The sequence below is a fragment of the Leopardus geoffroyi genome, chromosome D1, assembly GCF_018350155.1.
Source record: "Leopardus geoffroyi isolate Oge1 chromosome D1, O.geoffroyi_Oge1_pat1.0, whole genome shotgun sequence".
Classification (NCBI taxonomy): Eukaryota; Metazoa; Chordata; class Mammalia; order Carnivora; family Felidae; genus Leopardus; species Leopardus geoffroyi.
The window spans coordinates 65,931,109-65,956,646 of NC_059329.1; the positions used below are offsets into that span (position 1 = coordinate 65,931,109).

The window sequence follows — 25,538 nt, forward strand, 5'->3', positions numbered from 1 at the left end:
CCACCATGAAAGATTATTCTCACATGCAGTTAAATCTTTAAGGGACGACTATATGACAACCACTTTACATTTGATACTGTGTCGCAAATACTATTAAGAAATATGTTTTAAAAATTACAAAACCAAGCTCAGAGAGGGTCACTAATTTTCCCAAGGACATACAGCCAGTAAGAGACTGCCAAAGGACCAGTAGCAATGGAAAAATGAGGACCTCAAAGCCTTGTGTTCAGAAGACCCTATGAGAGAAGCACTGATGCAATTAGGCTGTGCGTGGGCTCCCTCACCTTCCAGGGGCCCTGACACAGAGACTTTGTCAGACAAGCACACAGAGGGGAAGATTTCACTTTATTGTTACATCAATCTCACAAATAAACCCAACACAGCCATAAACACTGAGCAGGTAAAGTGCCAATGTAGAGGCTTGGCAACAGAAGGAGGGAAGAATCCAGTTCATCTCCTCCATGTCTCCAGCCTGGAAGGATGCTTCTATTACACAAGAGTCAGGGCAGCTGACACAATAAGCATTCCATTCTACAGACACTTTGAGCTAAGGAATAGAAAATCTTACCAGATGGGGTCTGTGCAGGGCAAGGAAATAGAAAAGTCAGAAAACATTTGTTCCTCAAATAACTCAGGCATAGATATACCAAATAACAAAAACAATATTTTTCAAACTTCTTGTACTTGAGATGGAGATCTAATAAGGAATGAGGGGGTACTAGTTCTGCAGGGTTAATGCCTGCTACTGCCTGTCTTGAGAACTCTGACCTGGGTAGACACTTTCTTCTCACATCCTGAATCAGAGGTGCCAGAGAGAATTTTGTAGGGAATTCTGGGGAGAATAACTTTACTTTTTTACCTTGCCAGCTCCCCAAAAGTAGATTAGGTGCTCCCTCATGAATACCAGAGAGATATGGGCTACCAGAATAATAAACTTGGCAGCATTTAAAGATTAATGAAGTTCAAGACTTCCCATAATTGTCTTTAGACATTTTTAGGTACCTCTATAAAGCCTGAGGTTTAAAGCACAACTATTTGGTTAGTGAATTCAAATGATCTGACTGCACTGAATGAGGTTATGATATCCTAAGCTCGGATCATCCCAATTGTTTCTTTTCCAAAATTGGAAAATCATTAATTTTCAGAGGCCAGAAAGATCACTAAAGGCAATCTGATCATTCCTCTGACACCACATAATCCTCAACTCAATTTGTCAGAATCAGTCACATCTTTCTAACACCTAAGAATTTCTGGCCTCACTTGGTCCACCAGGAATCCAAATAAGGATAAACCAGGTGAAGGAACTTACAATATGCCTGTCGAGTAGCCAAGAGTCAAGGCTTGGAGTGGAATTTTCAACCTGGGAAGGAAGGGGTGAAGTATTTCAACTCAGCCTTAGGGTAAAGAGCAGGCCAAAGTGATGCCATGATAGGTAGGGCAAGAGAGTGGAGAGGCCTCAGTGGAAAGGCACAGGTCTCCCTCACCCCAGGAAAAAATGTGGTAAATTTGGAGGGGGCACTGAAGGCTGGTAAACTGGGATCACCCCTGCTGAAGTTCAGGCATGGCCTCCTCTGCTGTGGCTGTGCTTAGTTTTCCATCTTGCTTCCGCTATAGAGGCTGATAAGAAGGGGAGCCTTGGGGTGACCTAGGCTGTACTATGGCTGCCTAGCTGTTCAAGTGGGAGTCACCAAGTTCCTAGTCTTTAGGGAGCTTCTGTAAGCCTAAAAACATTCACAGTTCCAAAAAGTTGTTTGGTAGAGGCAGTAGCTGAACACTAGATGAGATTATAGGTGGGACCTGGCAAAGTTCAACATGGGATCTGTTAAATGCGCTGGAAACTACTTCCATGAAGCAAGGATAGAGTTGGGAATCTCTTAAAAAGATATAGCTGAGTATTTTTCTGACTTCTCCAAGTACTTTTATGACCAAATTGAAGGGGAGCTTCCATTATAGGTATTCTGTGTGCCTAAGCTGACACCCCAACAAAAAAGCTTCAAGATACCCCTGTGACCTCCAATGTTTTGAGAAGAGGCAGGGGACATTGGGCAGTCAGAAAAAGTTGTCCTTAACACTGCCAGCTCCTACCCTGCCTCTTTCCTTAAAATAGAGCAAAGCTGAAGAGCTTCCCAACCCTCAGTTTCCTGCCTGGAAGTTTCATTCCTGACCACCACCCCAGAAAGGTTTCCATAGGTAGGAGTTTCCACCAACTTATTCTACCTAGTATTTCCTTCTATTTTGGACCTCTTCAGGTTTTTTGCATCTCCTTTCCCTATTCATGATACCAGCTACTTGAGTCCATGGCAGACAAATAATAGACTGGGCAGAAATAATGACTGGATCTTGGAGGTATCAATGTCTAATAGTGATCCCCTGATTATTTAACATAGCCTTCAATTCCATCTCAGAAAGTGATTAATGTTCTTCTGTCTGTGGCTCCTTTCCCCCTTCTCCCCTCTAAGAAGTTCATAGTGAGAGACCATCTCATTCATCTTTGTACCCTCAGCTTTTGGGCACCAAAATAAGGCCCTATATGTGACAACTGGGTGCAGAGACTTTTAGTAGACTTAGCACACAGGAGGGAGGGCTACTCAGATCCTCCTGGCACCCATCCCCAAAGCAGATTCTTCCCCTACCCTGCGTTTTTACAACCCCCCACCTCTTCATTCTCCTCTCAAGGCCTGAAGACAAAAGTAGCAGAATGGGAGAATGAACATAGTCTTGGCTTGTCAAGTCTGAGTCTCTAGGTTCCTCTGCCACTGACTTAGTATAAGAGCTTAGACAATTCACTTGCCTCTCTGGACCTTTAAATAAAAGGGTTTAACTAGATGATCTCTCTTGGCCCTTTCAGATAAATTTGTACTTGATAAATCAACGAATGAATTAGAAGAAATTCTAATTCTGAGACCTAGGTATCCTGCACCTCTTTGAAACAGCTGAAAGGAGATAAAGGTCAGGTTCCTGTTTATTATACATTTTAGCTATAGGAAAAGAAGCAAGTGTATCTATAGAGAAATAGAACCTGACAGCCCCTATACCTGACTAATAAAAGCAAATTCCTGGAAGAAGCAGAGAAGTAGGCCACAAGTGAGACCTGGCAGTGTCAAAAGGTCTATAAATTAAGTGATCAGAGGAGTAAAAAACAATGGCTATAACCAGATAAGATCTCTAAGCACAGACTAAAGTCTAGAGAGGTCTGGGTGGGAAGGAGCCCCTGGAGCTTCTATCAGAGGAAAGGACTTGGTCCACAGCAAGTTGCTACAGCATTTGGTTCAAACCCAGGTTTCTCAATCTGTCAACCTGGTATGTACGCATACGTGCAGACATGCTGCAGTCTGTAGTTATGCTTCTGAAGTGCTGAAATGAGAAAGAAATAGAAGAAATGATACCAAATTCAAAGAAGTTAGGTTGAAGGCAAGTACAATTTTAGTTTAAAAGCTACTTAATTTCCCCACCAGTATCATTACTACTCATTCCAGAATATGGGCTAGAGAGTTTTGTGGGATGGTGAACTCTAGGGGTTAGGGGTGAATGTACTTATGGCAAGACTGAAGAACAAACACAACCCAATATCCTGTATGAGAACCCTCCACCTAATGACAAGTGGATTTTACTTGACCTGACTCATTTGGGCACTTACTTGTCTTCATTCAAGGAAACTGTCTCCACAAAAGGGATTTCTTCCTTGTCTGTCTTCCCCATGATCAGTCGGTGCTTATCCAAATTTATTATGCACTGAAAACAAAGGAGAATCACTGGGCACTGTCAATAATCCTACTGTCAGTGCAAAAGGATCCCCCCCACCCCCCACACCCCCCACCCAGAGAGTAAGTATCAAAGGGAAAATAAAATCAACCCTACCTTAAGGGATCGGAGAGTCTGGAGACCAAGGGACAAGTTTTTCTCATTGTCCTCTAAAAAAAAAAGTAAGATTCAACTATTGCCATTCTGGTTTAGAAGTCAGCCTTATCACTATTGGGTTCCATCTAATCATCCATCCATCCATCCATCCAATAAACATCTGTTGAGCATTTATTATATTAAATAATTTTCCCAGATCATTACAGTTAAAAGATGATAGAGCCAAGATTCAAACCTAGGTCTTTAAAACTCTAAAAGCCATTTACCCAAGGGATACAGGAGTGCTGATGCATAGGGGCACTTGTACCCCAATGTTTATAGCAGCACTCTCAACAATAGCCAAATTATGGAAAGAGCCTAAATGTCCATCAACTGATGAATGGATAAAGAAATTGTGGTTTATATACACAATGGAGTACTACATGGCAATGAGAAAGAACGAAATATGGCCCTTTGTAGCAACGTGGATGGAACTGGAGAGTGTGATGCTAAGTGAAATAAGCCATACAGAGAAAGACAGATACCATATGTTTTCACTCTTATGTGGATCCTGAGAAACTTAACAGAAACCCATGGAGGAGGGGAAGGAAAAAAAAAAAAGAGGTTAGAGTGGGAGAGAGCCAAAACATAAGAGACTCTTAAAAACTGAGAACAAACTGAGGGTTGATGGGGGGTGGGAGGGAAGGGAGGGTGGGTGATGGGTATTGAGGAGGGCACCTTTTGGGATGAGCACTGGGTGTTGTGTGGAAACCAATTTGACAATAAATTTCATATATTGAAAAAAAAAAAACTCTAAAAGCCAAAGGCCTTTAGACAAAACTCAGGATTTACAGTAGTGTAGAGGAGACTACATAAGGGAAAGTACAAGAGGTAGTAGAAAGTGATTTATGGCAAAGGAGTAAGAGGATCTTGCCTTCTACCTCCAATAGCTCAGGGAAAGCTTTCAGGAACCATCTTCACTGGCACACAAAAATGTCTATTTTCTTACACTTAAATTTTTTTATCCTGAATTACACACTCCTTTTTCTTAGTGATTCTCAACATGTCTTGAATGTAGCTCAGAGCCCATCTGGTACTTTGGAGAGTAAAAATTGGGACAAGTCTATAGTACAGAAAAAGTGGAAACCTGGGATTTTGAAGAAGTCAGTTATTTACAGGCATGAGACCTCACAAGGGTTTGGTGGAAGAAGGGAGAGGGTTTACAAAAGGGTTCCATAGGTCCCACTTTCAATTCTACTCACCAATCACAGCTGCTGGACAGTCCAGACGGAGGGAACCCAGTGTGATCACCAGGTGCTCAATCTGGCCCACTACTTTCAGATGCCGGGGTAGAGAAAGTTTCTCTCCTTCATGCTTGTGAGATCTGACATGCTCCTTGAGTCTGCATCAGAGAGGGAACTATCAGAATCCCGTTGGCAGAGGTTTTTGATAAAATCTGGCAATTTCTACCTTCTGGCCCCCAGGTGTAATTTTCCAGGCTTTCCTGGGTTTAATTTACCAAAAAAAAAAAAAAAAAAAAAAAAAAAAAAAAAAAAAAAAAAGTGCTAGAAAGCCTATACTTCTTGTTTCAGAATTTTGTCCTACCTATGCCAGGGGATACAAAAACTGAAAGATTTAGCTGCTGTTCTCAAAAAGCTATGTCACTATCTGCATTGGTGTAAATGAAAGTTGATACACTCAGAAAATCCTATTCTGCATCCTAAAATCCCCACTTATATGCAAGGCAACTTAGTTAACAGCTAACTGCCCTCAGAGAGGGCAGTTTATCCTCATCAGCCTTAGGATATAAGGTTAGTGGATGCTGGTACTTATTTGGTAATCACATTGATATTGATATCAGCAAGGAATATCATGGAGAAATTCATAATTAATTTAACTTGTCTCTGCAGGGGAGAAAGGAAAGGAACAGCACCCAGGTTTTACACAGTTATATAAGCTGATTGGAACAGCTAGCACCCAAGCTATTATGGGTTGGTGGATAAAAACTTAATTATGGACTTTCTGTGCCAATACTTCTGCATTACTCCATTTCCTCTCTTTTGGTGTTATAGCTCATCCAAAAGAAAAATAACTGCAGTTTTACAGATGGTTATTAATTCTGCTGGAACCATGGCAGACTGGTGCCTAATTATGCATCAGGACATTATTAGTCTTTCTGGAACCATCATGTTACACTGTATTTCACCTCTTCACCACATAAAAAAGCTCAGGATTCTTCCCACAGGAGCACTTGTGTCCTGGGCTCCTCCCACCAGCCTAAATATCAGTGTACAAATCCCACAGAGCCAGCTTCAAAGAGTTACAGTGGTGGTGAGGGTGAGGACAGGGTAGAAACAAGAAGGAACAGATCAGGTGGCAGAGGTCACTAACTATACAAACCAAGCTTTGTTCCAGTCCCACCTAAGAATATGAACATCTTGAAAGTAGCTTAGAATGGACCATTTTATCTACACTAGTGATTGTTTCAATAAAGATATTTGAGCTAGGAATGATTTGCTGTACTGAGGGCTAGAAAAGTAGAAAATGACATTGGATTGATTCTTCCAATTCTGGGCTAGACCTTAGGGCCCCCCTGCTACTTAGGAGGAAAGAGAAGGAAGAAGGAAAGAAATAAAAGTACCTATTGACTGAAAAGGAGGAAAGATACAAAATGACTTTCTCTGACCAGAAGAGGAAGAACCCAATTCTAGCTGTTAAATAACCAAAGACATTCAATATATGAAGTATCTGCTTCACACCCAATCCCCAGCTGGAGAAGCAGTAAGATTTGATTTTACCTGTTCTTTACAGAGAGGAAAGGCACTAAGAAACAGCTAGCTAATCACACCTACGATGGTTCAGGCCCAGCAGCAATAGCCATCCTATTCTAAGTTCTATCTTCTTGGGACAGGCAGTATGGCTTCCAGAAGTACGCTGAGTAAGCTAAGATAAAGTGCATCCCTGCTTTTACTCATCTGGGATATACCAACAGGACAGCTCCTTCTAATCTGTTGTCCCGGCAGGGCACATATCAGAATCAGGCCATGGCAAACAATGAACCAAGGATCTCACACTCTCTCATTATAGACCCTCAAAGTCTTTGCTCAGAAATTAATAGGTGGGAGTTGATGGAAAACCTGAGGCTTTCCTGGCTCACTGATTTCTCCCACGTGCCTGGGAATCTACCATGCCCCCTCTACTAAGGACTAATTCCAGCTGACTAGTTGAACTCTGCACACTTCTCTTGGAGCCTTGGTAGAGACCCTCACCATCTCTAACCTCAAAATAGATTCAGGAAAAGAGTGCATTAGCATCTGATTCCCACCCAGTACAAGTGGCTACTTACCCCAGTCTATCCACACAGGCTGAAGAGATGAGATTATATTGACAGCCTGTGTCAACCAAGGCTTTCACATCCTTTCCAGCACACTGTGGAGAGGAAACATACTGTTCAACAGGAGCTAGAGAAGCAAAAGGGAAGGGAGCAAGCAGATGTCATATGAAAGGCAGGGCTGGAGAGCATCTCACCATTATGGGCTGGTAATGTCTCATCTTTATCCATGGCAGAATCTCCTTTAGGGAGCTTTTTTCCTGCTGAATCTAGAGCTGACAGAGGATCCCAAAGAATTTTGTGTGTTTATAGTTCTATACACCAAGTAGCTCTTAATTTTAAGTGTGTGTGTGTGTGTGTGTGTGTGTGTGTGTGTGTATTACGCATTCTTGCAAATATGATGAAAGCTTTGGTCCTTTTTCCCATAAAGACATACATGCATAAAAATGCTGCATATGCTTCCTGTAAAACTCACTTATGGTGAGTCCATGATAAGACCCACACTCTATAGTTTGGAGGAGAGGGCCCCACTATGGGGATCACAATGGGCCCAAATCCTATTCCAGAAAACCCTGGAAAAACTACTCTCAGAATATTACCTGGCAAGAAACCAAAATCATGTCATCATCATCAGACTTCTTTAGTCCCTCAGACTTAGCCTGATTCAGTTTGTTGGTCTTGGAGGCCCAAGGAACACGGCTGCTTCGAAGTTTAGACAGGTTGGTTTCCATGAGGCGCCTCTGCAGAATGTTATGAGGTTGCTTGAGGAATAGAAAGCAGAGGCATCTTAGTGACAGGTCATTTCCCCCCTTTCCCATTGTCCCCCAGGTCCCACAGAAGTAATGAAGGAACCTCACATAACTGCGCTCTATCTTTGCTTCTTATTTATTCCTCCTTCAAGTAGAGACTTCATTGGTATTATCAGAGCAGGTACTATGAATCAATTTGCAGTAGGCCACCCTGAATGAATTAAAGAGCAAGGTGGGACATTGGAAAATGTGGATAGGGCCAGTGAATATTCTATGGCTAAAGAGAACTGAGGGACCCTTGTGATTTGGAAGGTCTACTGCCTTCCCTTCCCTTATAAGGGCTTAAGTGACCTTAGTCTATGTGGAAGAAATGTATCCTCCCAGGTAATTTACAGATGAGGCAGCTCATTCTCACAGACCAAAGAAACCTACCCAGTACTGGTTGTCAGAAGCTCTGCTCACTTCTATTTCTTTTTATTTTTTTTTATTTTTATTTATTTATTTTTTCAACGTTTTTATTTATTTTTGGGACAGAGAGAGACAGAGCATGAACGGGGGAGGGGCAGAGAGAGAGGGAGACACAGAATCGGAAACAGGCTCCAGGCTCTGAGCCATCAGCCCAGAGCCTGACGCGGGGCTCGAACTCACGGAGTGCGAGATCGTGACCTGGCTGAAGTCGGACGCTTAACCGACTGCGCCACCCAGGCGCCCTCTATTTCTTTTTAAAAAAATTTTTTTAATGTTTATTTATTTTTGAGAGACAGAGAGCGAGTGGGGGAGGGGCAGAGAGAGGGGGAGACACAGAATTCGAAGCAGGCTCCAGGCTCCGAGCTGTCAGCCCAGAGCCCAAAATGGGGCTCAAACCCACAAATGTGAGATCATGACCTGAGCTGAAGTCAGACGCTCAACCAACTGAGCCACCCAGATGTCCCTGCCCACTTTTATTTCAAGTCTCACTCCCTTACAGTCTCATCTTTTGGACCCAGTCTTCATATGCCTTCGTGACCTGATTGTCCTGTGGGCTAGGCAACTCAAGGGGTGGTTGGGGCAGGAAGAGAGGAATCCATACCTGCTGAGCAACCCTCTCAGGAGACACTTTGGAACCTGGCAGAACCCATATGACTAATCCTTACTGACATCCTCTGGACCTCAAGAAACATAAGGCAACTCTTGTCAGATGCTTGTTATCCACTATCTCTCTCTCCAATGGGCCAAAAAGTGGGAGTGTAAAAGGGGAAGAGACTGACCAAGAAACAGGAGACTTAATAAGACCTTATATCTATGCCAGGATACCTAATATTAGGAGGCAGAATGAGGAATGTGAATTCAAGTCTGCTCTTTGACAGAAATTCTGTTTGGAGAGTTCATAGGGCAGCCATATCCATGCTCTGCTCTTTCTACACAAAGTGGCCTGTAGAAAATATAGGTTACCTCTTGATAAGAACTCATTTGACCTGAGTAATTTCTATACACAAGAATCTTATCCTCAGTTTACAATAATATTTAAAATCTCTCAGAGGAAAGAGTCTAACTCCAAGTTTCTATATAACACATACCAGGTGCCTCTCCAATTTTAGGGCAAAGAGGATCACTCTTAGAAGCCTAGAGCCTAGAATTTTCCCAAGAAAGGGGTTCAAACTGGATAAGGTCTTAATTATCTACCACCTTACAATTTCTGAGGAAGAATGGAGTCAGAACCATGACTCACTGTAACCCTGGTGAGGTGAAGAAATGGATTCCCAAAATACACAGACTCTTGGCAAAACAGATTCTAAATTAGTATCCTTGGGAAAAGGAGAGAGAGAGAGAGACAGAGAGGGAGACAGAGGCACTTAAAAAGAAAATGAGAGCTTCTTAACTTGATAAGGAGCTAGAGGAAGTGCTAACTCTGTCAGATTTCCTGATGTGACACTGGAAAATGCTTTGCTCCTCAAAAGAAACAGAAATTCTTCATTCTTATCTCTCTCATTAATAAGCCTGGATTCCTAGCTCAAGTCATATTAAAGCAGGGTGTTTGCTTCAATCAAGTCCATGCTCAGCAGAACCAACTCAGATAAACTACCTTTGTAGAACTGAAGACTAGAAGGGATTCAAAGGCCATTTAACGAAAGCCCTGCTCACTGAAAGTTTGGGGCTTTCTTTCTACATCAGTCTTGCTGAACATGGCTTTACCTCACTACTCCTAATCTTGCAAAGGAGTCTAATCATCACTGGACAGATGAGGAAAATTCTGAAATTATTTTCCTTGAAGTCATTGCTCTTCTGAATTTTTCCTCCCTCCATATAGAATCCTTCCTCCACAGGTTATAAAACATACTCAAAGTGCTCATATATTGGGGAGAAAACTCCACATAACCTCAGACCCTCAATTCAACATCCTCCTCTAATCACACCCTTGTCTTGAATAGTCTATTTTTTTTAAGTTTAATTATTTATTTTAAGAGAGAGAGAGAGAGAGAGAGAGAGAGAGAGAATCTCAAGCAGATTCTGCACTGTCAGCATGGAGCCCAACACAGGGCTTGATCCCACGAACCATGAGATCATGACTTGAGCTGAAATGAAGATGTGGAAGCTTAACTGACTGAGCCACCCAGGCGCCCCACTGAATAGTCTATTTTTAAAGAAGCCCCAAATCACTATGTCTATTTCCTGATATCCTATATTTTCTTCACTGAGATTACTTCTGATCCCTCAACACCAATAATAATCTCCTAATTTCCAAATCTGGTAGATATTTTTCAGCCTTCGTTTTTCCTTGAGTTCTCTGGGGCATTTGACCCTGCTGACAATTTATGTGTTCTTTTCTTTAGTAACCAAAAAAGATTCAAACACAATACATGCTCAGTGAAAAAATTCAAATATCACTGAAATATATAAAATCAAAAGGGAGTGTCCCTCAATTCAACCATTCCTCAGTCCCACTCTCTACAAATAACCACAATTTAGAAGTATATCCTTCCAAACATTTTAGTACATATACAAACACATACAAAAATAAGATCATACTATAACACTGTTCTAACATTTTCTACTTTTGTTTAATATTTGAAAGACATTTTTCTATGTCATACGTATAATTCTCTTTGTTCAATTTCATAACTAAAAGTATTCATAATATAGTTTAGGAGTTGAAAATTCACAGCCAATAAACCCACATGAACCTCAGAAATAGTTTTCTGTGGTCATTTTATTATGCCTACAGGTTTTAAATGACATGCAACTGCATATTTACCTGTGCTCCCAACCAAAATTGCACTAAAATAATAGTCAAGGAATAAGAAAGGCCTAAACCTATAAGAACAAAAAGAACAATATACAGGAAACAACAATAACAAAAAAAGAAGAGACAAAAAGAGACAAGATTGTGGAATCTGAGAAGCAAACAGAAAAGTGGTAACTGACCTAGACTAAAGAAAGCTTTACACCATTCCACTCCATACAATGCTAGAGTGGCAAAGACTGCCAGTTGTTCATCAAAATCCATGTTCTCTTGTGCAGTACAACTTCCTTGTAGTTAGGCATGGCCATATGACTGACTTCTAGCCAACAGAATGTGAGGAGAAGCGACATGTACCACTTTAGACCTGATCCATAAAAATATCCTGTGCACATTCCTCCATTCTTTTTCTCTTTTGACTGGTTGAAATGGAAATGATCCTTAAGATAACCTTCTTAGAGGTCACATTCAAAAAAATTTTTTTAATGTGTATTTGAGAGAGACAGACAGACAGACAGACAGAACATGAGCAGTGGAGGGGCAGAGAGAGAGGGAGACACAGAATCTGAAGCAGGCTCCAGGCTCTGAGCTGTCAGCACAGAGGCCGATGCAGGGCTCAAACCCATGAGCAAGATCATGACCTGAGCTGAAGTCAGACACTCAACTGACTGAGCCACCCAGGCAACCTTTAGAGGTGACATGTTAAAGACAGAAGAGCCACTGTCAGTCTAGGTCCCTAAATGACTATATGGAAGAAGACTGTCTTGCTGACCTTTCTACTAGTACTGTTACTTAAGAAAAAATAAACTATTATGTTTGAGCTATTATATTTTTGGGGTCTAGCTGTAAAAGCAGTTTTCCTACTCAAACTAAAACTCTGAAAAGGCTGAGGAGTTAGAGGTATTAGAACCTCTACCGTTAGAGGGTTGGAAATAGATCAGTATAAAGGCTTCATAAAACTCCCACTTGACCCAGACAAATGGGAAGTATGCCAAAAGTTTATTCTTTTTTAAATAGTAAGTCAAAAAAAAAACTCTGTCTGGTTAATAGTTTATCTAGGCTTAGAAATTATGTACTGTCAGATTTCTAGAACAGCTAAGGGTGAGGATAGAGTACCATACTAAGCCAGAGCTGAAGGATATGGATTTAAAGATTGAAAAAATCCACGTAGAGCCTCATCTAATAAGAGAATAAAGGCCCACAACAAAATTTCACATCACTATGAATTTTTGGAATATTATGGGTGACACAGATTGCAAAATCTTCCAAAGAGAAAAAGATGATCCAAATACAAAGGATTTGGAACCAAAATGGCATAGGGACAACTAGAGAAGCTAAAAGACAATGGAATAATACTTTTTAAAAATTTGACAGTGCATAGTTTCCTAACCTAGCCAAACTATCGATCAAAACTCAGGAAAGATATTTCCCATGAATCTTTAAGAAACTACTGAAGGACATGCTCCACCAAAGTGAGGGAAACCAACGAACAAAGAAAAAAATCATATGGTCCAAGAACAAAGGATCCAATAGAGAAGAGAGGCAAAGGATATTCTGAAAATGATGCTGAAGGAAAAGTCTAGGATATAGGATATATAACAGGCCTTGAGAGCAACCAGTCCAAAATGAAATTAGAGGATGGAGGGCTCCAGGAAGGATGTCTCCAAGAAAAAAGTGATGGACCTGGTATATCATCTACAGTTTTAAGGTACTTGGAGATTTAAATTTTACATAAAAAATAAGCTGGCAACTATTAATATTGAGAAAAGCAAATATTTGTATGAGAAAGGAAATACAGTACATTATTTGACCCAGCTGTGAATAATATGAACAGTTCCAGTTTCTTATTTACTAAGCAGTAAATGATGATTGGACCCAAAACAGTTATTTAACAGAATATTAGTATATTAGGAGAGAGGACATAATGAAGAGGTGTAAGAGAATTAAGCCCTTACCTATTATGGTAGAAAATCAATAGATAATGATAAAATCAATTAAGTCAAGAAATAATAATATCACCATTGACCTAGATATATAGAGATCCCTACACAAGGAATAGTCTAAATTTTTAAATGTATCTTTTATAAAAACAAACATTACATGAAACAGTATACCCTATATAGTAGGAAAATGTTCAGCCACAAGAAAAGCCAAATTACAATGTCTTAAATGGAAGTGTATTTTTTCTCATGTAACAAGAAGTCTGGAGGTAGACAGATGTTGGCAATAATTCAGCAGTTTAACAATTTCGGGGCTACTGTCTCTGTACTCTTGGATATCCCCTCATGGTCATATAAATATTCCTCAAGGAGTGAGGAAGGATGAAGGGACCATGTGCCATCTATCCCTTTCATCAGGAAAGCAAAAGTTTTCCCAGAAGTTCCCTCAGTATTTTCCCTATATCTTCTTGATCAGAATTCACATGCCCAGTCTTAACTGCAAAGGGAGTTGGGAGAGAATTCAGCTCTTCTAATCTCTATAGAGGAGACATGCAGGTAGAAAAGGTCTGAGAATGGGTGATGATTTAGCTATCTAACAGTATCAGCCCAATCATGCAAAAACCAAAGTGTGTGTGCATGCGTGTATGCACAGGCACCAACAATGTAACTTAGGTAGGTAACCACCTTGACACCTGTTCTCTTACATCTGCCCTATTTTCTGCATTTTAAAACAGCATATCCTCTGCAGACATTTGAGTTTGTGGTTCAAATATACCTCAATTTAACTATTTAACTACTGATGGACATTTAGATTGTTTCTACATGTCTGCCATTAGAAACAATGCTGCAACAAAACACAGCCATTCCATTTTTCCTGACACACTCCACTAGCTTCTAAAACCACCTTTCTGTCTCTATTTGGCATCTATCTCTTTTACTGGTTCCCTTACCTCTGCTCGTTTCTTAAATCACTAATCTGTCTTTGGTCCTTTCTTCACTCTACATATTCTTTCAGAGCAACCTTATCTACTTTCATTGCATAAATTACTACCTTTATGATGATGACGCTGTCTCATGCCCAGATCTCACTTCTGAGTTTTAGACTCCTAGATCCAACTGCCACTTTGAACTTTCTACTTAGACATTCCACAGGCACTTTCAAACTTAACTTGTCACACTGATCTTTCCTACAAAACCTGAACTTTCTCCCTTATTCCCTATCTCGGTGAGTGAAACTCTGCTACCTCTTTAACACCTTATATTTCCTTCTCCATTTCTACTGTTATTGCTAAATCCAAGAAATCTCCTAAAAGACTAGTTTCATGGTCTCCTTAACCTACAGAGGTTTTCTGGCCAAGTATATCAAACACAAAATCTTCAATTTAACATTAAAGATCTTCCAGTACCATTCATCCTCCTTCCCAAACTTATCTTTATTCCTCCAGGAAGACTTTCTACTTTCAGCAAAATGATCAGTTGTCATATATTATCTTGGGCCAATCACTAATCTTGGTAGGCATTACTTTTCTCAAGCCTTGCTTTCTTCATCAGTAATAAAATAAGTTTGTTTGGGCTTCCAAGTCCTGTTCAGTTTTAACATTCTGGATGTCTCCTTTCCACCAACTTGGTAAAATGGCACCACCATACACCCATCTATTTTTGATTCTTTCCTTTCCCTAAACTTCCATCCCAAAGTACCATTGTTGCTTTCTCTAAAACATATCTGGAATTAATCTACTCCTCCCCATCTTTACTGCCTCCAATCTAATCCAAGCCATCATCATTTTTTTGTCTTTTATACTTGCAGAAAACCTTCAAAGCTTGTTAGACCTTAAAAATGCAATGTAACTTTAATTGACCTCATCCTCTAAGTTTTATTTTAAACAATGCAATTTTTAAATTTTGAGGTATAATTACATTATACATGCATTATATTAGTTATAGGTATATGACATGATTTCATATTTGTATATACTGCAAAATGATCACCACAATAAGTCTAGTTAACGCTCATTACCATACATAGTTATAATTTTTCCCCTTTTTTCCTTATAATGAGGACTTTCAATATCTACCCTCTTAGCAACTTTCAAATATGCAGTACGCTAGTATTAACTATAGTCATCATGCTGGACATGATATCCCCATGACTTATTTTTTTATAGCTGGAAGTCTGTACCATTTGACCACTTTCATCCATTTCGCTCCCCTGCCCTCCAGGAAGCACCAATCTGTTCTCTGTATCTATGACCTTGGTTGTTTTGTTTGTTTGTTGTGTTTTTTAGATTCCACTTATAAGTGAGATCATATGGTATTTGTATTTCTCTGACTTATTTCACTTAGCATGACCCTCACAGTCATCTATGTTGTCACAAATGGTTAAGATTTAATACTTTTTTATGGTTGAATATTATATATATACTACATTTTCTTTGTTCATTCATCCACAGATGGACACCTAGGTTGCTTCTACATGTTGGTTCATCACTTCTTATCTGAACTGCAAAAAAACTCCTAACTTATCTTCTGCCTCTTCTTTCATCCTTTTCCAGTTCATTCTCTACATAGCAACCAGGGTGAGTTTTTAAAAATATAAGTTGGATAATACATTCCCTTACTCCAAACCCTTCAATAGCTTCCTATTGTTCTTTGAATAAAATTCAAACTTCTTACCATGGTCTATGTGGTTCTGCATCATCTGGTTCTTGTCCATTGCTCCAACCTCCATCTACACACCATATACATGCCACACTCCCTTTATTCATCCATACTTCCTTGTTCAAAAACTCTTCCCCATTCCAATGCCTTTGCACCTGTTATTCCCTCTGTCTGCAATGTTCTCCCACTAACGCTTCAAATAGTTAGCTTGTTCTCATTTTTTCAAGTCTCAGCTCAAATGTCATTTCATCAAAGATGCCCCCCCAACTATACTATTTAAAGTGGGTACCCCACCTCTTCAGTTATTAACATATCCTACTCTTTCTTTCATAGTAATTATAAATCCACAATTATTTTGCTTATTTACTTGTTTACTATTTCACTTCCCCACTAGGTTGTTAATTCCACAAGAGCAGGGACCATAAATGTCTTGATCACAGCTATACCCCTAGTTCTTGATATAGTACTGAATAAACAAATCTCTACTCTTTACTTCTTCAAAAAGCCTTTCTTGATTAACATCATCTAGATCTTTCTTTCAGAATCCCTTCAATACTTACACATTACATAGTTCGTAATTTACTTTCCCACTCCTTGACTATTGCTTAGGAAATTTACTTAGGTGGTTTATTTTTATGTTTATTGAAAAATTGGCTTTCCAAGAACTGTATTCTAGTTTCCTGAAGTCCTTCAAGACACACATTAGTAATTAGTTAGAAAGGTGCTACAGGCACTCTGGTGACCTTTGGACATAATTCTCCAGATCCTACTGACATGGATCTTGCTTTATGCTTTACCTCAACAAGGTACTACTAACCTAAGCAGTCCCTGGTTCTCTCCTGTTCCTGAAATGTGGCTGCTAAACCCTAACCAGGGTTTAGGCATCTAAACCTTAGCAGCAAGCTCAAATGTGCTGCCTTCACTATTATCAGGAGCTTCTGAAGGAAATGCACTCTGTGGGCAGTGTTGTATTCTGGGTAGAAATAGCTGAGGTTCCTCAATCTGGCACCCAATCTGCTTAAATATCTCTTCTTCTAATCAGGCTATAGAGTGGGAAGAAAAGTGAGGTGAGAGGAAGTAGATTATACTGCAGAATGCCACAAAATCATGTTTTGAGCAAGAACTTCTAAGGCCACTTTCTTAATCCCTTTACCTATACTGCACTGAAGCCAGACAGAATCAAACTAATGGAATTTTGTGGTCCACAGAATAGACCAGACCAGACAATAGGGTTGAAACTACATAAGTCTCTCCCATTTGTAGCTTTTATTCCCAGAAGAGAGACCCAAGGTTTCTAGCTAGCAATAGAACCACAACTAGAACCACTTTGAAAGTGGGGTCAGCAAATACAGTCCATAAGCCAAATCCAGCCTGATACCTATTTTTGTAAATAAAGGTTTATTGAAACACAACCAACCCCACTCATTTACTGTCTATGGATGCTTTTGCACTACAATAGCATTGTTGAGTAGTTGAGACAGAGACTGGACTAAAAAGCTGAAAACAGTTACTATCTGGTCCTTTATAGAAAAAGTTTGTCAACCCTTGCTTAGAATAGTATTTAAAATATATGCTTTATAGAATTAGACCTATAAATACAGAGAACAAACTGATGGTTGCCAGAGGGAAGGGGGTGGGAGAGGTGAGCAAAATGGGTGAAGGGGAGTGGGAGATACAGGCTTCCAGTTATACAATGAATATGTCATGGGAACAAAAGGCACAGCATAGGCAATATAGTCAATGATACTGTAATAGCATTGTATAGTGATGGATGATAGTTACATTTGTGGTGAGAATAGCATAACCTATAGAGAAGTTGAATCACTATGTTGTACACCTGAAACTAGTATAACGTTGTGTGTCAACTATATTTAAAAAATTAAAATTAGGGGCGCCTGCGTGGCTCAGTCAGTTAAATATCTGACTTCGGCCCAGGTCATGATCTCACGGTTTGTGAGTTCGAGCCCCATGTCAATCTCTGTGCTGACAGCTTACAGTCTGGAGCCTGCTTTGGATTCTGTGTCTCCCTCTCTCTCTGCCCCTCCTCCATTCATGCTCTGTCTCTCTGTCTCTCTCTAAAATAAACATTTTTAAAAAATTTTTTAAATAAAATAAAATTAATAAATTAAATTAATAAAGTGTTGAGAGAAAACTCCCACTAATCTCAAAATCTGTACCTGCCAAATTATCCTTCAAAAGTGAAGAAGTGGGGAGCCTGGGTGGCTCAGTCAGTTAAGCATCCGACTCTTGATTTCAGCTCAGGTCATGGTTTCGCAATTCTTGAGTTGGAGGCCCACATCAGGCTCTGTGCTGACAGTGCACTGCTTGGGATTCTCTCTCTCCCTCTTTCTCTGCCCCTCCCTGCTCTTGCTCACCTGTGCATTCTCTCTCTCTCTCTCTCTCTCAAAATAAACAAAGTGAAAAAGAAATAAAGGGTATCTCAGAAAAGCAAAAATTAAGGGAATTTGTTGCCAGTGATGTGCCTTGCAAGAAATATTAGAGAAGCTTTTTAGAGAGAAGGAAAATGACATGTCAGAAGCTTGGATCTATATAAAGATAGGAAGAGTACTGTAAAAGCAATAAAGTGAAACTAAAATAAGGCCTTTCCTTTCTTTTATTCTTAATTAAGGTAACAAATAACAGTTTTTTTCAAAATTATAATAGCAACAATATATTTTATTACATATGATTTTATACAATGCTTTTATATAGTAGATGCTGATATACTCTTATGTATAGGTGAAATGAAATTAATACTGGCAATGACACGAGAGATGGGAAAAGGAATTAGGATTATCTTGTTATTATAAAATGTTGGGGAAAGTCATGGAAAAGATATGATCACTGGGTTGACCCATGAGCTGGCACTGTACCATCCAAGGCTCTTACCCCCACCCCTGTCCTTGGAATGTGAATTCCACTTGCCCTTCCCACTCCCAGAGGCTGCTCCAAGAACATAGACAGTGTTGAGGTAGAGATGTGTTGAGAACACCTTCATGGTATGTGTAAGTGAACCTAATCAAGGCCTCCCAATAAACTTCAGGTGCAAGAGTCTTCTTGTCTTACTGATGCCCAAGACAAGCCTCATATGTGAGTTCTTTTTGCTTATTAAACCTGCCACCTTCCAAAAAAATAAAAAATAAAAAAAAAATAATAAAATACATACCTTGGAGTCAGACAAAGTTGAATTCAAGTTAGTAAGCACTTTGTAGTGCATTGGTGAGGATTAAATGAGATGATCCATATGAACATTTAACACCACATCAGGTATAGAGTAAGTGCTCAAGTGTTAGTAAGTATATATATATATGTATATACATATTTAAAATCCTCATGCTCAGCTTAAAATTGAAACTGATTACCATTCTTTTTTTTCCCTAAAAGGGCATGAAATTATCCTACTCCATTTAGTCCTCATTTAAAATTTGTGGATAAACATGGACTCCTGATTGACTCTCATTTCAAGCTGAATATACAGATCTATCAGGCCTTGGAAATCTAAAAGAGCACTAGTATCTGTGCCTTCTCTTCTTTGTTTACTCATTGCATATATAACGTGTGACCCATTCTACCCCCATGGGAACATAGACAAGTTGTCTGTGGGTTTACATTTATTCAAAAACTCATGGGGACTGGAGCGCCTGGGTGGCTTAGTTGGTTGAGCATTCAACTCTTGATTTTGGCTCAGGTCATGATCCCAGGGTCACGGGTTTGGGCCCCACATCAGGCTCTGCACTGAGCACGGAGCCTGCTTAAGAGTCTCTTTTTCTCCCTCTGCCTCTCTCCCCTGCTCTTGCTCTCTTCTTCTCTAAAATAAACAACAACAACAACTATAACAACAACAACAAATGGGGCTCTGTCTAAGGTAGGCCATTATGTTGCTCCAGACCTTCTGTGTAGCTCACAGACATGTTATTTCAAAGAGAAGATCCCTATTCCTGATTGTTATCTGCTTTGTGGATTAGTCTGAGCAGTTTCTCAGGTGCCCATGGCAGGCTGCATTTTTGTTAGGAAGGATTCACACAGGCAGGGACTGGACCAGATAAACTGTAAAGTTCTTGCTCTGAGGTTCCATAGGGCACACTCTGGCAGCCTCCTCTCCATAACATCTTGTAGTCAGTTGACTCACTATGAAATGATGACATTGTAATCAGATGTTGACCTCCATTACTACTACCACACTGAGCCAAAGTAATCACTTCTTCCACTGAACTCCTCTAGTGCTTATAGACTATAACACCATGGCAACAAGCATAGGCTTCCTGATGGTGTTATTTGTCTTCTCATGGAGCTGTCTACTCAACAACTACACCTGATTCCTGATTAACTAAGAGATAACCCAAACTTAACTCATTCAAAAATCAAATTCCTGATTCCTAATCCATACCCCTAATCTACTCTTCCTGTAGTCTTAGCCATTTCAGTAAATGGCAACTTTATTCTTCCAACTGCTAGATCAAAAACCTTAAGGTCATTCTTGACTACTTTCTTTCAGATCTCTAATCCAATCTATCAACTAAACTTGTCAGTTCTACCTTCAAGATCCTGATCTTTCCTTGTCCCCTTCACTGCTTTCTCACTGCTCTGAGCCACCTTCATCTTTCGCCTGGATTACTAGATAACAAAACTCCTAATCAGTCACCCTGCTTCTACTCTTGCCCATCATCAGCCTAATCTACACAGTAGTCTGAGAAATCTTTTTATAAAATAAGTCATGTCATGTCACCCCTCTGTACAAAGTCTTCTACTGGCTTCCCATATCAGATTAAAAGCCAAATAAATCTACAATGACCTATAAGGTCCTGAGTAGTTTGGCCTCCCACTATTTCTCTGATGTTATCTCCTATCACCCTCCCACTTACTCATTTTGCTCTGACCGCAATGACTTTCTTATAGTTTTTCAGTCACATCAAGCATACTGACACTTCAGGCCTCTGTACTTTCTATTCCTTCTGCCTAAAACATTCCTTCCCAAGATATTTTGCTCTCTGATTTCCTTCAATATCTTCTACAATGTAATCTTATCGGAGAGGCCTTACCTGACCACCTTGTATAAAGTACAAGGTTCCACTCCACCCTACCCTGGCCATTGTACTCTCTATTCCCCTTACCCTAGTTTATTTTCTCCATAGCACTTATTGCTACTTGATATACTACACATTTACTTGTTTTAAATTAATTTATCCTGTCCTTCCCCTGATTTATAAACTTCTTATAGAAAGAAACTGCTATCTTCTTTGTGGTCTGAGCACCTAGTACTGTGTCCTGAACACAGCAAGTGTTCAAATAATGTTTGCTATAATTGGATACAATCATAGCTCTGACTCTTCAGTTTGCACCAGACCCTGGTGTTATACTGGTATTTCATGCTTCTCTTCTAAGGCTCCAAAAGTTCTCTGATTCAAAATATATACCAGTAGGGATGTCTTATGGCATTCTGTGATCAGGTAGATCAGATGCTCAGAGTATAGGACTAGTGATTTCATGGTCAGGTGGCTTTGCTGTGTTCTACCATCCTTACTGCAGCCTTCATTCCTAATTCTAGTGAGTTTTTCTAAAGCATTTGGCTATAAGTAGATTCAATCATAGATGGGAAAGAAAAACTCTTTCTATTGCTGGAAAACTAAAGATATAACCTGATGGTCAATAATATTATCATGTAGGAAAGACAGCTATTTGACAGCATTGTTTTTAAAAATTAAAAAGTCCTGGAGCACCTGGGTAGCTCAGTCGGTTAAGCATCCAACTCTTGATTTTGGCTCAGGTCATGATCTCATCACCATGAGATCGAGCACTGCATTGGGATTTGCAATGTCAGTGCAAAACCTGCTTGGGATTCTCTCTTTCTCTCTCTCTCTCTGCCCCTCCCCAACACACACTTGCACTCTAGATCTCTCTCTCTCTCCCTCTCTCTCAAAATTAAACAAACACTTTTTAAAAATAAAAAGTCCTTACCTCAATGAAAAGAACATTTATGAAACTGGTAGCTAAGACAAAAGAAATTACAAGAGGCAAAATTCCAAGAGTAGAAATTTTTTCTCCAACTTCATCAACTTAAAAAAAAAAATAAATCAAATCAAATATTACTCATTCATATCTTTGACTTTGGTTCTTAATCTTATACAGAAAAAAAAAAATCACAAAATGAAAGGATAAACAAAATAAGGTAACCAGACATAAGAAGTAAGATTATATCCACAGCAGACTTTGTCGCAGCCAACTACACATAAACAGGAATAGGACAAAGGCACTTCCCTGGGTCCAAGAGAACAAGACCACATTTTACTGCCCACAGGTGCTCTTTGCCAATCCAAAAAAAAAAAAAGTTGGCAGGCTGGTATCAAATAGTGAATATTTCAGAAACAGCATGTTAAAAGGTAGATAATTCATAAAACCCAACAGTATAATTCTAATATAGGTCACTAGGGTGAGGAAAACAAACCACAATCTCCTCACTGGCACAAACCCAAGTCAATTCAAACTAAGTTGCCCTGGGGCACCTGGTTGTTCAGTCAGTTAAGCATCTGACTTTGACTCAGGTCATGATCTCACTGTCTGTGAGTTCAAGCCCTGCGTCAAGCTCTGCGCTGACAGCTCAGAGCCTGGAGCCTGTTTCAGATTTTGTGTCTCCCTCTCTCTCTGCCCCTCCCCTACTTGCACACGCTCTCTCTGTCTCTCTCTTAAAAATAAACATTAAGGGGTGCCTGGGTGGCTCAGTCAGTTGGGCGGCCGACTTCAGCTCGGGTCATGATCTTGCGGTCCGTGAGTTCGAGCCCCGCATCAGGCTCTGTGCTGACAGCTCAGAGCCTGGAGCCTGTTCCAGATTCTGTGTCTCCCTCTCTCTGACCCTCCCCCGTTCATGCTCTGTCTCTCTCTGTCTCAAAAATAAATAAACGTTAAAAAAAAATTAAAAAAAATAAACATTAAAAATTAAAAAAAAGAAATCTCAAACTAAGTTTTCCTCTCTTTATTTCTGTACTATCAACAACAACAAAAACCTAATTTTTTCTTTTCCCCATCTCCCTCTTTTTCTTGTTCCTCTTCTATTGGGTTTGTACCACAGACCTATCAATTAGTTTTGGCTCAAATTTTCACTTCGGTGAAAGAAAATTCAGTCATTGTCTACACTACCAGACATAGGCATAAAGTGAAGTGATAGGGTACTTCTAAGGTTATTTCTTAGATTGTACTGAGGCAGCAACATCAGTTTCAAGAGAGCTTAATCATGCTACCTCACCCCAGTACTCATAGCTTTTCTTTCCCTACCCCAATATGCCTTGGTTTCTGTGACCTGTTCTAGCTCTTCTGTGTAATCATTTTCACATTAAGAGTGTGAGAACAGTGAGAGAGGGATATCAAATCCATGGCAATGGATTTCTCTCTTTTTCAGAGAAAAAGTGTGAATCCTAATTCAAGGTCTCACAGTAAACTGCTATGCATCATATCCGTGGCAGTAACTTGCTTCTTGAGGATGCGTCCTCCTTCCAACTGACTGCCTATGTTTTATGCTATCAGCTCCTGTGTGACTCCAGTGACACAGACTGGAGTCAGAAAAGCAGATAGAATTCTTCCTACACAGGATGAAGTAATACAAGGAATGCTAAGCAGAAGGATAGAGTGGTAGTTCCTCAGGGCTAGGGAACTCTGACAGACCAGGACAACCAAATGTCAATCATTTCTTATATCCAGCACAAGGGCAAGAAAAACATTCCACATTTTACTTCTTTTCTTAAATACTTCCCTCTTTATTGGTTCCTGAAGCTTTTAGGAACTAGGATTATTTTGGCCTAAAGGATTTAGACCTGGTTTGCTACATGAATCTAGATCACTTTAAAGTGAAAGAAGGGAAGACAGAGAGTTATCTTTTTTCCAGGAATGCATTTCAGTCACTCACGATTCTGAGTGAGTATGAATTAGGTTGACTATCCTGTAACATACCTTGGAAAAATCAGAGAAAAATAACTGGATAGCCTTTCCCTGCTCAAAAATAACTAAAATTATTCTCTATCATAATGGGGGAGGGCAAATCTGATATTGGAATCTGTGTATCATTAGTCATGGTTAAAAAAAAAAAAAAAGGAAGTGGATTCAGAACCTCTACCTTCCATAGTATCTAGGGCTTGCAATGGCAATTTCAGTGAACCAGGCTGACACCTTTCTTTCTCTGCCAAATATTATTTGGCCAAATTAATGCCAAATTAAATATTCCAAAATCTCAAAAAATACTGAAAAAATTATGCAGACCACCTATCTCATTTAAAAGACATTTAATTAATGCTTCATAACCTATTGCCCAGATAATACCGAGATTGTGAAATTCAAGAAAACAAGTAAACTACAAGAAAACTCCAGATAAAACTGCAAACCTAAACATATATTTGGCCCAGTTCCACTACAGTGACTGAAGGATGAGAGTCAAGCACAGTTCTTTAAATCCTGAACCATCCACCCCCCTCCTAGAGAGGACAGCATGGTCTTTGAACCCAGACCTCCTGTCCTGGAGTTTCTCCTTCTTAAGGCAAAGAACGACCCTGCTGGAAAAAAAGCCTGCGCCAGCTCCAGCTCCACACGTTAGCTGGCCAGCGAGATGGAGCAGCCTGGCTGCCTGTATCCACTCTTTGGAGGTAGAGGTGGATGAGAATGATGAAGAGATGTCTGGGGTTCAAGAAACCTTCACATTCGACCCTTTTTCTCTCTCCCTCCTCAGAAGAAGGTCAAGGTAGATAAGCCCAAAATCAAACGGAGAAGTAGACTTGGCAAAGGGGGAAATGGATGTAACAAAATCATCTGGGTATGGTGACTGCCAAGAAACCCCCCTTCCCACTTCTTCCTCTCCTTCCCACACCCATTAAGGAGTCACCTCTGTCTGGGTCACTGGACTGGCCAAGCAGCCCGGCCAAGCGAGGCTCAAGCCCTTTGCAATCGAATTCGGTACTACGAATGAGAATAACGGGAAGGAAAGGCGACCAGAGGGCCAGAAGGCAGGGCAGGGTCTCCTACTCTAGAGAGAGGCACGAAGCGGAAGGCAGCGCGAGCTAGAAAAGACAGCTACGACGGAATCCCGACAGAAAGCGAAGCAGGGAGATGCTGGATGGACAGGAATCCGAGCCAGCGAGAGCGAGACAGCGGACAGCGGCGGGCGGAGGCGGGGGCGGAGGCCGGGCGGGTGACTCAGTGAAAGCGGCCAAGGGCGGGCCCGGGGAGACCGCACGGCGCGACGGTGACCGGTCGCCGCGTGCGGGCATCCCCAGGTGGCGCGGCTGCGGGGGGCTCACCGTGTCCTTGGACGAGCCCAGCTTCTTGAGGCCGTCCAAGGGCAGCAGGTCGGCGGAGTCCTTATGAATGAACTGCACGGCTTGCTTCATCCGGCGCTGCTGCCGCAGCGACGCGGCCTCCCGCATGTCCGTTTCCTTGCGGCCGCCCTCGCTGAGGAGCCCTGAGTAAAACATCGCTGAGGCGCCCGCGGCCCGGCGTCCGCGTCGCTCTCCTCTCCCCACCAGCCCTCAGCCTCGAGCTCCTCCAGCGCCGCGAGAGGCGCGCGCCGAGAGTTTTATAGCCGAGCGTGACGTCACGGGGAGCAGCCAGTGCGCGCGCGAGGGGCGGGGCCAGCGGAGCGCCCACTCCCTGCTCACGGCTCCCCAGCGTCCGCGGGCCGCTGCGGGTCTCTGAGGCACCTCGTTGAAGGGAAGGATCGGCGACAAGGGGTGACGCTGGCTGAACTGACTCAGAGTGCCAAGGCTCTACCACGGCCGCTTTATCCCACCGCCCTCTCCTGTTGCGGGTGCCCCGCATCCCCTGGACCGGGA

General features: G+C 41.0%; 1 protein-coding gene across 1 annotated transcript; it reads right to left on the minus strand.

The window, feature by feature from the left end:
- Positions 1 to 326: 326 nt before the first annotated feature.
- NRIP3 (nuclear receptor interacting protein 3) lies at positions 327 to 25,311 on the minus strand. Its single transcript, XM_045484437.1, has 7 exons — positions 25,008 to 25,311; positions 7,768 to 7,929; positions 7,184 to 7,266; positions 5,100 to 5,239; positions 3,859 to 3,911; positions 3,638 to 3,732; positions 327 to 3,354 (listed from the first exon to the last, which is right to left on the minus strand). Exons 1-7 carry the CDS (start codon positions 25,179 to 25,181, stop codon positions 3,339 to 3,341), a joined length of 723 nt encoding a protein of 240 aa, XP_045340393.1. The 5' UTR covers positions 25,182 to 25,311; the 3' UTR covers positions 327 to 3,338.
- Between the last annotated feature and the right edge of the window lie 227 nt (positions 25,312 to 25,538).

Coding starts and splice junctions, on each gene's coding strand:
- NRIP3 (XM_045484437.1), bottom strand. CDS start 25,181: ATGTTTTACTCAGGGCTCCTCAGCGAGGGCGGCCGCAAGGAAACGGAC. Junction 5,240..7,183: donor GCCTGTGTGGATAGACTGGG/GTAAGTAGCCAC, acceptor TCTCTGATGCAG/ACTCAAGGAGCATGTCAGAT. Junction 3,733..3,858: donor AGACTCTCCGATCCCTTAAG/GTAGGGTTGATT, acceptor CTTTGTTTTCAG/TGCATAATAAATTTGGATAA.